The sequence below is a fragment of the Condylura cristata genome, unplaced genomic scaffold, assembly GCF_000260355.1.
Source record: "Condylura cristata isolate star-nosed mole 26May11 unplaced genomic scaffold, ConCri1.0 scaffold00038, whole genome shotgun sequence".
Lineage (NCBI taxonomy): Eukaryota > Metazoa > Chordata > Mammalia > Eulipotyphla > Talpidae > Condylura > Condylura cristata.
Genome location: NW_004567139.1, coordinates 1426954 through 1440388, shown reverse-complemented (window position 1 = coordinate 1440388; position 13435 = coordinate 1426954). Strand labels below are relative to the sequence as shown.

The window sequence follows — 13435 nt, the reverse complement described above, 5'->3', positions numbered from 1 at the left end:
AAAGATGATTTTGAAGATTACTTATTGAGAATTAAAAGAAGTTTAAAGTGTAAATGTCCAGCTAGCAAAGTGATTATGAAAGACCATCTCTGTCAAACATGGTAGACAGTTCAGACCGATCACAGGGAATTCTTTATAAAGGCAAGATTTTTTTAAGTGGAGGCTCTGCTTGAGGAGCCCATTATGCTACTGTGGTAATGCATCTCATATCCGTTGAATGTTTTCCCTATGCCATGTCCAGTAACCTTGGGTTTCATCATCTTGTTTTACTGTTCATGGAAATCTTTATTAGATATCTTAAACCTATTTTTTTCCAGATGTGGACAATTACCCTAGAGAGATTAAGTAATTTACCCAAAATTGCATAACTAATAACTGGCAGAATCAGGACTTAAGCCCAAGTTAGATTTCATTGCTGTTAAATCTGTGATATTTTCAATTCCTTGTTAAGTTCAGGAAATAAGAGGTTTAGAATTGATAGCTTTTTTTCCCCATGACAGAGCCAGAATGTACAGGTTCAATAGGAGGTGAGAGGAAGGCAGAGAACAGGATTTGCAAGTGCTGTAATGAAGCTGTTGTGGGAGTGTAGTTTGGTCTTAATTCTAAAGATAACTTTTATGAAGTGAATGCCCTTCGAGACATGCATTGACTCTGTTAGACATTTAGTAATGTAGAAAATCTATTGCATGTTCAATAGGAGCTCCCTCAGGATTTCTGAGCTTTTATATGATTACTGGTTCCATTTCAAGAGTTGTAAATTAGAGGCTAAGCTGATACTTAACTATAAAAAAGATTAATGTTGCTTAAATATTTAATTTTGTTAAAAATTCCCTATTTGAGTATTTATGTAAATTTTTCAATTTCAGGAACATTTATCATATTTCCACTTTGTTGGACGGATAATGGGCATGGCTGTGTTTCACGGACACTATATCGATGGTGGTTTCACATTGCCGTTCTATAAACAGTTGCTTGGAAAGTCAATTACTTTGGATGACATGGAGTTAGTTGACCCAGATCTTCATAACAGTTTAGTGTGGATACTGTATGTATTGAGCCTGTATTTATTCATTATAGTTAGTCTGAGCTTTCAAAAAGATAATGTTGCAAAATGGATGTACTGTTTTTTTTTTTTTTAAGATTTATTTATTTATGCACACAGAACTGGGGTATAGGCCAGAGGTGTGGTGTGTGAGAGGGTCACCAGATAACAGAGTGGGGAGCAGGACAGGCAAATCTACTGAACTACACTGCTGAAGGGAGCAGTGGGTGGATCAGGAGAAGTCTGCTGCGCCATGTGGGTCAGCTTCCTGGTGGGGAATTGAACTCATGCTGCAGTGGCTTTGGAGAGCTTCCTAATGTGATGCTTTAACCCTTTGCACCACCAGGGAGAGCCTGAATGTACTGTTTTTAATTAAAACGATAATACACAGGAAATACTGAGTGCTTTTCTGAGTGATAAGACCATGTAAACTCTTTCTCTTTGTACCACTTTCTTGTGTATTTTAAATTCTTAAAAGTCTTCAAGGGTTACTGCTTTTAAAAGGAAAAATAGCTAGTGTATTCCATTTTAAAAGGATTGTGTATCATTTCCTCAGTGTGAGATAGGTTCTGTTTCATGCCTATGTCAGTTAGCATTGAGAATGCCTGATGAAGTGTTGACTGCTGACATCATATTGTTCAAAGGGTATTTTTAAGAACCAGTTGTGCTCTGAAAGAGGCTATTTATATGTGAAGATACACATTGGCGTTACTTGTTTTTACCATATACACAAGTAGCTTTCTCACTAGGATTTTGGTCTCTTGGAGGTATACCCAGATTTTAGTAGGGGTCTCTTTATTTGAATGCCAAACATTATTGAAGTTTCCTTATATAAAGGCCAGATATGGGCAAATCTCTTTCTTATTTGCAGAAAGTAAAATGTTTTCCCATGTTTATGAAAGTTAAATGTCTTTGACTTTTCCGCTCAAGAACTAGGAGATAAGGTAGCATAAGGATGAGTAAAAAGAATCTGACCTTGTACTTGCTATGTCATAAAACTATATTTGTTTTATAAAGTCTTGCTGGTAATGCAGCTAAGAAGCTATATTTCCAGATTTTCCATTTCCATCTTCACCTCTCTTTTCCAGTGAGAATGATATTACAGGTGTTTTGGACCATACTTTCTGTGTAGAACATAATGCATATGGTGAAATTATTCAGCATGAACTTAAACCAAATGGCAAGAGTATCCCAGTTACTGAAGAAAATAAAAAGGAGTATGTCAGGTAAATACTATCATGTTCTCAAGCCTGAGAATTGCTTTAATATTAGTGCCAAAAAACATTTAAGTGTTTAGCATTACTTAATCCTGCAAAATACTGCTCAGAATTCAGTGGCTTAAAAAAAAGTTTTTTTTTTTTTTTAATTTCCCAGAATTCCACAGGTTAGTAATTAGGACAGAGAATAACAGGGATAGCAATCCACTTCTCCAGGTGGTGTCAGTCTCTCATAAATCTGGTACTGAGCTGGGGGTGGGCTGCTGGGGCCTAGTTTGCCCCACGTGCTTTCAGGGGCCTGTCACTCATAGCCATGGTGTCTCTCACCTGCAAGATAGTCAGACTTGTTTGTGATTATTTTTCCAGAGCAGAAAAGCAGACGTTGTTGGCTCACTTTAATGCTTAAGCCTAGAACTGGCCAATATCATGTCTGCTGTATTCTTTTTGTTAATGCAAGTTGTATGCCAGCCCAGGATGAATTTGGGAGGGTAATAGCTTGCTATTTATGAATGACATCAGTAGTTGACTAACGAACACATTTTATATGTTAAATGAGTGATATAGTGTATTCTTATAATAAAGTAAATTACAGAAAAGAATTTTTTTTTCTTTTTTAAAGATTTATTTATTTGTTCATACAGAACTGGGGTACAGGCCAGAGGCTCAGGGGCAGTGAGAGGCTTCACCAGAGACAGAGTGGGGAGCAGAACAGGCAGATGGACGAAGTACACTGCTGAGGGGAGCAGCGGGCGGGTCAGGAGAGGTCTGCCGCGCCGTGTGGTCACCTCCAGGGCAGGCGGGAATTGAACTCATGCGGAAGTGGCTTTAGCTTCTCAGTGCTGTGCTTTAACCCACTGCACCACCAGGGAGGGCCAGAAAAGAAAATGTTTTTAAGAAATCGTTAAGAAATTAACATTTATAGTACTCTGGTACTATATATTTACTGATACCAAATGTTTGTACTTTTTACAAGATGGTTTGTGTTTCAGTGGCCTGCACAGTTGAAACCTTTGTTGTCCAAGACTCCACATACATATAACAAGCATGAGTTAACATTCTAATTAAAAACTAAAAGAATGACAGGAATTCCCCAAATTTAACAGTATGTCACTTCCAGCATCTAGTGTGGATTACTGAGATCCTTTGTCTCCTCCCCAGAATTTAATCATATTTATAGTTTACTACATTTATGCTTTGCCATGTGTGGTTTTGAGAGAAAAAAATTTAGGAAGAAACATTTTTCACAGATGTGTGATTTTGCTGCCCCCTTAAAAACGAGACCCCGCCCCCCGCAAGCATATGATGTTAAATAACTTATTTCTTAGAGAACTTTTTCTCCAAGTTTAGAAAAGGAAATGTTGACAGATTTGAAATATGAATAGTCTGAGATTTATGAGATGGTGATTTTCCTGGCTACAAAAAAAGAAAAATGGAATTCACTTACAAATTTTAAGTCCAAAGCACGAGTAAAATTACATATTAAATGTAGTGTAGTGTTCTTTTTGTTGGTAAAAATACATGTTCCAGAGTTTTTAAAGCCTCCAGGGAACAATGACTATTTAATCAAAACATGCTTATTGTTTGCTTTTACTGATCTTTTGCATTTGAGGATTCTCTTTTACTTATTCGCTTCCCCATTTACTGCCCCAACATAAAAACAACACCCAAAACTTTGAGATTATATTTCCAGGAGAAACTGGAAAACCAGTTAGTTTTGGTTAAATGGGCTCTTTTTTCCTGGTTTTGGTATTCATGCTAGAAATTTAGAAAGAACTTTTATCCATATTTTAATTTCTCTAAGCCCCAATAATCTGAGATTCTTTTAGATTGACTTCTTAATGCTAGACAATTTTAAAGTATACTGTTGCTAAAATAGAGATTCATAATAGTCATCAAATCATTACTACATGATATATTTGATCATGTGAAACCGTTGCGCAATATTTACAGGCTGTATGTGAACTGGAGATTTTTACGAGGCATTGAGGCACAATTTCTGGCTCTGCAGAAAGGATTTAATGAAGTAATTCCACAGCATCTGCTGAAGACATTTGATGAGAAGGAGTTAGAGGTCAGTATATTAACATCATGACATCATCAAATATAAATAACAAGGAAAGGTTGAGAATTTTCTGTTACTTAGTTTTAAAGGAAGATTGCATTTCTGGTGCCTTTGAAGTTTTATGGTACAATGATGTGAGAATTCTTGTGCCTGGGAAAACTCTTTTCCTTCTTTGGAATCCTTTCATGGTTTGGACTTTCTACAAATAAGCCATCTCTTATGTTCTGAAAACCTTTGTGTCTACATTGTATGTCATCCTTATTAGTTTTCAAGTCTTATTTCTTGTTTTCAACAGATGGCATGTATAGGTCTTATAATACATATCTTAACTTCCTAATTAAATGGTTATTGACTTAGTTAAATAATGCGTTGTTAATTAGGCTCCACCGTTTTGAATTTTTTGGGGATGAGAGATAGGGCTCAATTGGATTTACAGTAAGCTTCAGAAGACAGCATACAGAACTGGGGTATAGGCCAGAGGTGCAGGGGCTGTGAGAGGATTCACCAGAGACAGAGTGGGGAGCAGAATAGGCTGACTGACAAAGTACATTGCAGCAGGCGGGTCAGGAGTGGTCTGCCGCATCATGTGGTCACCTCCAGGGCTGGATGGAACTCATGCTGAAGTGGCTTTAGCTTCTTAGTGCTGTGCTTTAACCCGCTGTGCCACCAGGGAGGGCCCCCAAAGTGATCTTGCTACAGTTTATACTGAGCCTGCATCCCGGAGGCCAGGCAAGGCTGTGTATCAGTGCTTTTTGTATTTTGGACTTAGATACAATTTTAAGATTATCATTAGTTCAGCACAGATCGCTGGAGTTTCTGTGTGCTGCTGGCTGCTTTGATAGGATGTAGTGCAGTAGATGTTACTGCCATACCCCAGCCCTGGGATCAAACCGTGAATCCCAAAGCTACTAAGTGTTAAAATAGTTGTGGAGCAGATCGTAAGGCGCATGTGAATGGCACTTACTCTTTGACTTTAGTTTCTGTCCATTAAGTTTTCACTTCTATGAAATTAATGGAACATTCTTGTTATGGCAGGGAGCTTGTGGTGAATAAATATCCATGGAGCTTCTTAAAATACTGATCTTTAGTATTATCCCAGGCCCAAAGAATCAGAGGGTCTGAGCAGAGGACCTAGAGTGTGTATCTAGAAATGCTTTCTGCATTGTGATGTTTAAACAAAAAAGTGTGTGTGGGGGGGAAATTAGCATATGGGAGCTGGCCCTGAAAATACAACATTCTCTTTTGAGGAATTTTTTTTTTAAAAAAGATTTATTTATTCATACAGAACTGGGAGGCCAGAGATGCGGAGGGTGAGAGGATTCACCAGAGACAGAGCGGGGAGCAGAACAGGTTGACTGAGAAGTACACTGCTGAGGGGAGCAGTGGGCGGGTCAGGAGAGGTCTGCCGCGCTATGTGGTCACCTCCAGGGCAGGCAGGGATCGAGCTCATGCGGAAGAGGCTTTAGCTTCTCAGTGCTGCTCTTTAACCCGCTGCACCACCAGGAGGGCACTCTTTTGAGGAATTTTTGGCTTAATTTGAGTTTCCATTGGCTCACTATGTGTGCAATATTTTAACAGCTCATTATTTGTGGACTTGGGAAGATAGATGTTAATGACTGGAAGGCAAACACCCGGTTAAAACACTGTACACCCGACAGCAATGTTGTCAAGTGGTTCTGGAAAGCTGTAGAATTTTTCGATGAAGAACGACGAGCACGGTTGCTCCAGTTTGTGACAGGATCATCTAGAGTGCCTCTGCAAGGTTTCAAAGCTTTACAAGGTAAGAGCCTGGGGGGCTGATGACAAGGCGACAGCTTGGGGGAGGGGTCAGAATTTGGTGAATGTGGTTTACAAACCATGTACTTATAAACAGGTTCTCTTTGCACTGTTTCTTATGCTGCAACTGTCATATCTTGATACCTTCTTCTCCTTCCTTTCCTTTGTTCCCCCCCCCCCCCCAAGAGCCTTTTCTGCTGGGGTCTCTGTGATTGTAGTGAGTGCCCCATGCTAGAGACCAGATGTGATGACGCCCTGCTTCTTGTCTTCTGGTCACCTTGCATTTAGATTCTGTTGCACATTCCTGTAGGAGAAGTCTGTCTGCTTCCATATTCACATCTTAATTTGGCAAAACATTTACCCACTTGGGATGCTTCTTTGTCCTCTTTTTTTATCCTCTTCATAGAAAGAGCAGCATGAGTTGTGTAAGCCATGTGTTTGACCAAATGATTGCATGGTATCAGGCCGTTGATTTCCAACCATGCACCATTTTTTTCTGTTTGGGATGGTTTCATTTGAGATGAGTTGGTGATGTTGCTGATGACTGTGGGGTTTTACTGGGTGGTAGTTGCTTCCTTTACGACTGAGGTGCTTCATTTTCAAATTGCTGCTGGTGCTCACTGAGGATGTACAAAACAAGCCTGGTACATAACTCGGAAGTATTGCCCTCAATATTGCCCTGGTGGAAGTGTTCCTGGGAGTTGCACATCCATTGACATGTGGAAAACTAACCATTATCAGAGCTCCCAGATGCATATAGTGGAGTTGTATTTCAACTTATGTTTGTATGGGGTGTCTTATACTAAATGAAATTTATTCTACAGACTCTTCATCTTTTGTTCTCAGCCAGGCTTAAGCCATGATACCTGACTTTGCCTCATTTTAATGTCTGTATGTATATTTTTTATCTTGATTCTGACCGATTACTTTTCTTCTCATAATTTTGAGTCAGTGATTTTCTGTAGAAGATAAAAAATTCAATCTTGAACTTTTTCTCAAATTGAAACGATGGCCTGCAAAGGAATCCTGCTTATCCAAGTCATACTCTTTTCTTGCTGCTTTTGGTGGCTTGTGAGGGGTCCATTGTCCTCCTTCCCAAGACTCTGTTTTATGTACCAGTTTTGTCCTTGGAGTCTACAGACTCATCCAGGTGCACCTGCAGTGATTTGAGCCACATCCCCCTCCCCACAGGTGCCGCAGGCCCCCGGCTCTTCACCATACACCAGATTGATGCCTGCACGAACCACCTGCCCAAAGCCCACACTTGGTAAGCTGTGTTTGCAGTGTTTTTACGCATCCCTGTAGGTCGGGATAATTATTTTGAATTATTCTACCTTTGTAAACAATTGGCTGAAAGCAGAGATGACTTTTCATCAGTTGTTCTTACTACTAAAGGGACATCAGAAAGAAATGATAAACAACTCTTCAATGATTTAAGATTCCTATTCAGAAATTGGTAGAAGAACCTCAAAGTAGGAATACTTGAGAGACATCTTAACCTTTTGCTGTTACTTTTTCTCTGTGACAGAGTGGTATGTCTCTATTAGTGTACACTTGCTAGCCCAGTTTACTTATTTTGAATGAACTGAGTAAAATCTGATTTGCTTGTTCACAGCTTCAATCGAATAGACATTCCGCCCTATGAAAGCTATGAAAAGTTATATGAAAAGCTGCTAACAGCCATCGAAGAAACATGTGGATTTGCTGTGGAATGAGGAACTTCAAGGACTCACCCAGGACTCTATTTATACCCCTGACTGACAGCCTCCTCTCAGCAGTTTCAAGGAATGCTGAAATAAGGAAAATGCCCATCCCTCCCCCCTTAAAAATTCTAGGACACTGTGAGGGGAAAGGACAATTTTGAAATTCCTTTTCAAGGAAAAAAGAGGTCTTTATGCTTTGCCATGAGGCCATATTCAGCTGCTATTTAAAATGAATATCTTGAACCTAAAGAATGCTGACTTTTCCTACATTTCCAGAGTTAGGCAGTATTCTACACTTAAAGACTACTACTATTTTTATAAAAGGTAATCTATTCAAATCACTTCATAGATTTCAAATCTCTCAAACATCAAGACAACTTCAGCAGTCGGTACAAGACACATTTTATTTTGATTGAATACATGATTCTGAATAGCTCCTGTACTTGCTCTTTGTAAAAATATAAAATAAAATTATTTTGAATTATTCTACCTTTGTAAACAATTGGCTAAAAGCATCATCTTTAAAAAAATTACGTTTAGTTACATTTTTCTATAGCAAAGCATTATATTTTAAAAACATAAGTTTCAACCTAGCCTAAGTGAGTCTTTGTTATATTTTTTAAGCACAAATTTCCTAGGATAAAGCTCTATAATTTTGATTGTCAGATTCCTACTGCAACCATCTAGTGTAAACTTAGCAGCTTAATTGCTTCAATAAGATATAATCAGGGGCTCCCTGTTTTTAAGAGACTTTAAAAAATTCGTATTTTTTATCTTCAATCAGTATGATCAGGTATCACACATTTACTTTTCATCTTCAGTGGAAATACTGCATTTTATAGCTCTTCAGATAATGTTGAGGGGGTTTTCATTATTTTGTCAAGTCAGCTTATTTCATATATATGTACATACACACACACTTCTGTAAACCAAAGTCTCTTATGACAAGTGCACCTAATTTATATTATATTTTAACTACAATGTAAATTCCTATCAAATAAACCATCCTAATCTTTGTTTAGCTGCTATTTTAATCAGCTAAAATTATGGAAAATGGAAAATTTTGCTGTAAAGATTACTTAGAAAGCTTAAAAAATCCTGTTTTTATCTAAAAAATAAAATGGAGGTGGTGGACAAGGGATGTGATTGCTAAAAGAAAAACAAAACCGTGATTCTAACTTAATGATATGAATTGTCTAAAAGAACTGAAGAATTAATTTTGGAAGTATAAGGGATTCCTAGTTTGCTTGGTTTTGAAGGTCAGCATCTGTTGTTGAAGAGTCCAGAGTTAGCTTTCAATATGTGTGGCATGTTGTATGATCCAGATTAACCAAAATTTTAGAGGGAGGGACTAGAAGAGTCTGAAATCATGCATGGATTGTAAAAAAAAAAAAAAAAGAAAAGAAAATTCAGCCATAGAAATATGCACTATTTTACATTGATGTGAAATCAAGAATAGCAAAGTATGATGAGATAGCTATGTGACTAGGTCCTTTGTGTCCTTTCATTTGATGAATTAGTCTTCAGTTTGTGTTCTTGGGGCCAAGCTGCTCCTCAGAGGTGCCTCAGAAGTAATGGTTTAAGAGAGGAGGTCAGTCCTAGGTATTCTTTGAGGGGTCCCCACCATAGTCCCCTTTATTCAAAGCAGCTCCAGTTTTTCTCTGATACATTGGAAATGCAAGTAAACATCAATGGGAAGGGGCTGGTGGTGGCGGTGGTGGGGGACAAGAAATGGATGAAATGAAAAATGGAATTTTTGCTGCTTTAAAAAATTGAGAACTACTTGTGTAGTTTCTAAGTATTTAAATTTACTCATACAGCCAAATTTGTCTGCTCTAGGCAGACTGGTCAATCATAACTGTGCTATGGTAATGTGCTTATGTTGACTTTTTTCTTCCTAAACACTGTTCTGTTTTCCTGCTACGTACCGAAGAGCATCTTGAACTGTAGAGACGTTTCTATATACTGCTTGATCATCAGTTTTCAGCTTTCATGATAGTATCTTAGTAGTGACAGGTCCGTCTCTTTTCTATTAAAGCACTAGTACGTGTAAACATGCCTCTTACCATCTCTCAGTAAAAAGTACATGACATATTAGCGAAATCATGGCTGATGGATGCAGTAATCATGAAATGCTACTAACGTAATGTACAATATAAAGCAGGCAAATACCATCGCTTTTTGAGTGCCTTTTTAACTTTATACTAATGACTTAATAGAGCTTTAAAAGAAAGAAACTACCCTATAGCAGTATACGGTATCTCCAACATAATTTATTAAGTTCACGACAATTTAGATTTCGATTATGTTACCTATTTTTTCCCAAATAGGTGCTAAGCAAACAGACTCCCCAGGTGTCACTAAACCTTGGACTTGCACCTCAGTTTAATGTGAATATTTATTTCGACTTGTCCCTCTTGACTGGGTTTTTTCCAATCCCTCCTGTAGTTATTTCAGCTTTGTGATGTCATTGTTTCCATACATTGCCTTTCCATCACTAATGCTTGATTTGAACAGAGGTTAGTTTGTAGAGCTCATATGTAGTTCAGAGGTGAGTTTTCTTTCAGATGGTCTTATTTCTTGATGTAAAGAATTTTCAAATAGAGTTGTGTATAGTGTATATTTTGTTTTGCACATAGTTTGTTACCCTGGATGGGTTTTATTTTTACCAAGTCTCTTTTTCCCTTGTATTTACAGTCCAGAGCACAAGCTTCCTTTTAAATACAGTGTAATTTGCTTTATTTTATAACACTAAATCGGCTCCGAACTCCCCAGGTGCGTGGAACTGATTGCATTGACGGGAGTTAGAAACTGTTCCAGCCCTTTTTCGTTTGATGGAGCAGCTTCTGCTTCTATTTTTAAGCTGCAGCACACAGCCAGAGGTGCCATTTGTGGTATTTAACATTCTTACGTTTAGGATGATGATTGTACCGAATACGGAGTTGTTGTGTTTCTAGATGTAATTAGTTCACTTAGTGTAATATTCTTCCTTTTCTCAAACTGACTTTAAAAACAAAGTTTTATCATTTTCATTGTATTTGTATTTATTACAGAGTGTTTTAGCTTTGATATTCTTTGTATTTTCACTCAGTTGTTACATGAGCTTTATCAATAACATATGTAAAAATGGTTTTTAAAAATTAACTATGTATATGCCCATGCCGAAGTTGAGCAATAAAAAGAATGCTGTTTGCACTGCCACAGCATCAAAGTTTTTAAAGAATCTTGAGTATATAATGAGTTGTTTTGAAGATACTCACGATTAGCTCTAGAAAGAATCACACAGCATAGGAGCCACGAGACAGATTTCAGATTTCAACAGCTTGGCTGATGCGTTTGCCCCACTGCACTGCTTGAGAGCTCAGCACCCCTTTTCTCGACTCCAGGGGTGCTCACTTCTCCTGCCTTGGCAAATTAATTGCTGGGCAGTGGCTGTGGGGGCTCTGTGGAGATGAGTTTCTGAGGCTGTCCCAGTCTTGTAACAATGTCTACCAGAGCTCCGGCGCGAGCAGCTGTAGTAGAGGCTTTTTGCTACCTTGGTATTGAACAGTAAAATCCTCAAAATCAAAGAGAGTCTTCTCATAATTTTCCAAGAAGCCATGACTGTAAGCTAAGTTTATGATTCCCACAATGAAATACACGAGTGGGAAAGGGCATGGTGTGTTTTTTCATCCAGAACATAGTCTGTGGAAGTCTTTCCACAGCATAGGCCATTCAGAAAAGAATGTTTGGAATACAGTGTCCAGAGTAGCAATGCAAGTTCAAAGAATGGACAATTTATCCATTTGTGTATTTGAAGTTTATTTTTATGGCTTTGTCTCACATTGCTATGTTCACTGGTTATTAGTTGAAATTTAAGGTTTAATATATTAAGGATTTAGTAGTGTTATAATCTATAATGTACCCAAAAGCTTGACTTGACTAGAACAATCACCTACCTGCTATGGACTCCAGGAATGCTTGTCCTCTCGTTATGACGATGGCTAACCTTGGCTCCGACTGCATTGATTTGTACTTATATGCCACATATATATGAAACAGGAGCACAGTAACAGGATAGAGGAGGTGATTTTACAGAAAAGAGATTCTGTTCCTATGTTTTAGTCAGCTAGACAAATCAGATTTAAGTTTACGTTTTATTAAATGATATTTATCCTGTATTTTTCCCTCTTTCAACAAATACCTTCTGTGCTGCTACTTCATGTCAAGCTCTGTACTAGCTGCTAGGGATATAGCCTTGGATGGTTAGAAAACTCACCTCCCAAACTACTGCTTCTAGCCTACATATTGGCAGAAACTGAAGCTCAAATTTAGGTACTCAAAGCTCAGTTTAAATACAGCAGAGCTGGTCATGATGGGCACATAGGATCAAACAGCTCACCTGAGGAAGACCTCACATCCCAGACTCGGCTCGTAAAACAAGTATTTTGTTCCCCTTTGCCCCCATGACACCTGGTATTCATGTTCATATATAATTTGCTATACTTCCTAAATGATATCCTTAATTGTTGCTGGCTAGCATGTTTTGTAGATAATTGGACTAGTTTACCTAGGGCATAGATCCGGCTGTGAACTGTATGTATGCCCCTTTTATCTCCTTTACAGTGTTTCACACGTGATGAAGGAAGTGATAAGGCAGCTGCAACAGGCCAGGGGGTGGGTGAGGTCCCATTCTGAGAGCTGTCTCCAGCACACTTAACTTTAGTCTTCTGACTTTCAGCCCAGGAAGTGAAGATGGAGAACACATCCCTCAGCCTTTCAGTTTCATTCTCCCAAAGACAACACCCGTGTTGCAAGGAGGAGAAGAACCAAGACCAGAAGGGCAAAGGTTTTCTTTTCTTTTTTAATTGAGGTATAAATGACACTTACTATTATGTTAGTCTTGGGTGCAAATGTAATTATTCCTTATTTGTATATATTGTGAAATTTCACCAATGATAAGTTACACTTTTTCTTTGCTACAATTTTTTCTTTCTTGTGATGAAACTTCGAAAATCTTTCTTCACAACTTTCAAACATGCAATAATAAAATATTGTCACCATGTTGTACATTACATACCCAGGGTTTATTTAAAACGGTAAGCTTGTACCTGCCCCATGCTCGCTAATACTGTCCTTCAGCCTATCCCCCCTGCCTACCTCTGGCAACCACTAATCTACTGTGGTTGTTGCTGTGAGTTCAAGGTTTTCTTTATATGTTTTTTTTTTTTTTTTTAGGTACTACATATAATTAAAGTCAAATGGTATTTGTCTTTTTCTGTATGGCTTAGCATAATGTCCTCAGGGTTCATTGATGTCAAGTGTGGATTCCCTTTTTATGGCTGCATTATACTCCACTTCTAAAACACACAATTTCTTTAGTCTTTGATGGATGGACATTTTGGTGGTTTCATTATTTTGGCAATAACGCTATAGTAAACATAAGGTGCATATAGCTTTTTTTTTTTTTTTTGAAGATTTATTTATTTATGCATACAGAGCTGGGGTACAGGCCAGAGCCTCAGGGGCAGTGAGAGGCTTCACCAGAGACAGAGTGGGGAGCAGACAGGCAGATTGATGAAGTACACTGCTGAGGGGAGCAGCGGGCTAGACAGGAGAGGTCGGCTGTGCCATGTGGATCACCTCCAGGGCTGGG

The 13435-nt window shown here is 38.3% G+C and overlaps 1 protein-coding gene across 1 annotated transcript in view; it reads left to right on the top strand.

The window, feature by feature from the left end:
* SMURF2 (SMAD specific E3 ubiquitin protein ligase 2) overlaps positions 1–11001 on the top strand; it is a gene marked incomplete at its 5' end in the record, with an annotated part of 45431 nt that extends 34430 nt beyond the window's left edge. Inside the window, 6 exons of the mRNA XM_004693350.2 lie at positions 867–1045; positions 2131–2268; positions 4210–4330; positions 5900–6101; positions 7289–7364; positions 7713–11001. Coding sequence (XP_004693407.1) covers positions 867–1045; positions 2131–2268; positions 4210–4330; positions 5900–6101; positions 7289–7364; positions 7713–7812 — 816 coding nt within the window. The remainder of the gene's footprint in view (positions 1–866; positions 1046–2130; positions 2269–4209; positions 4331–5899; positions 6102–7288; positions 7365–7712) is intronic.
* Positions 11002–13435: the final 2434 nt, after the last annotated feature.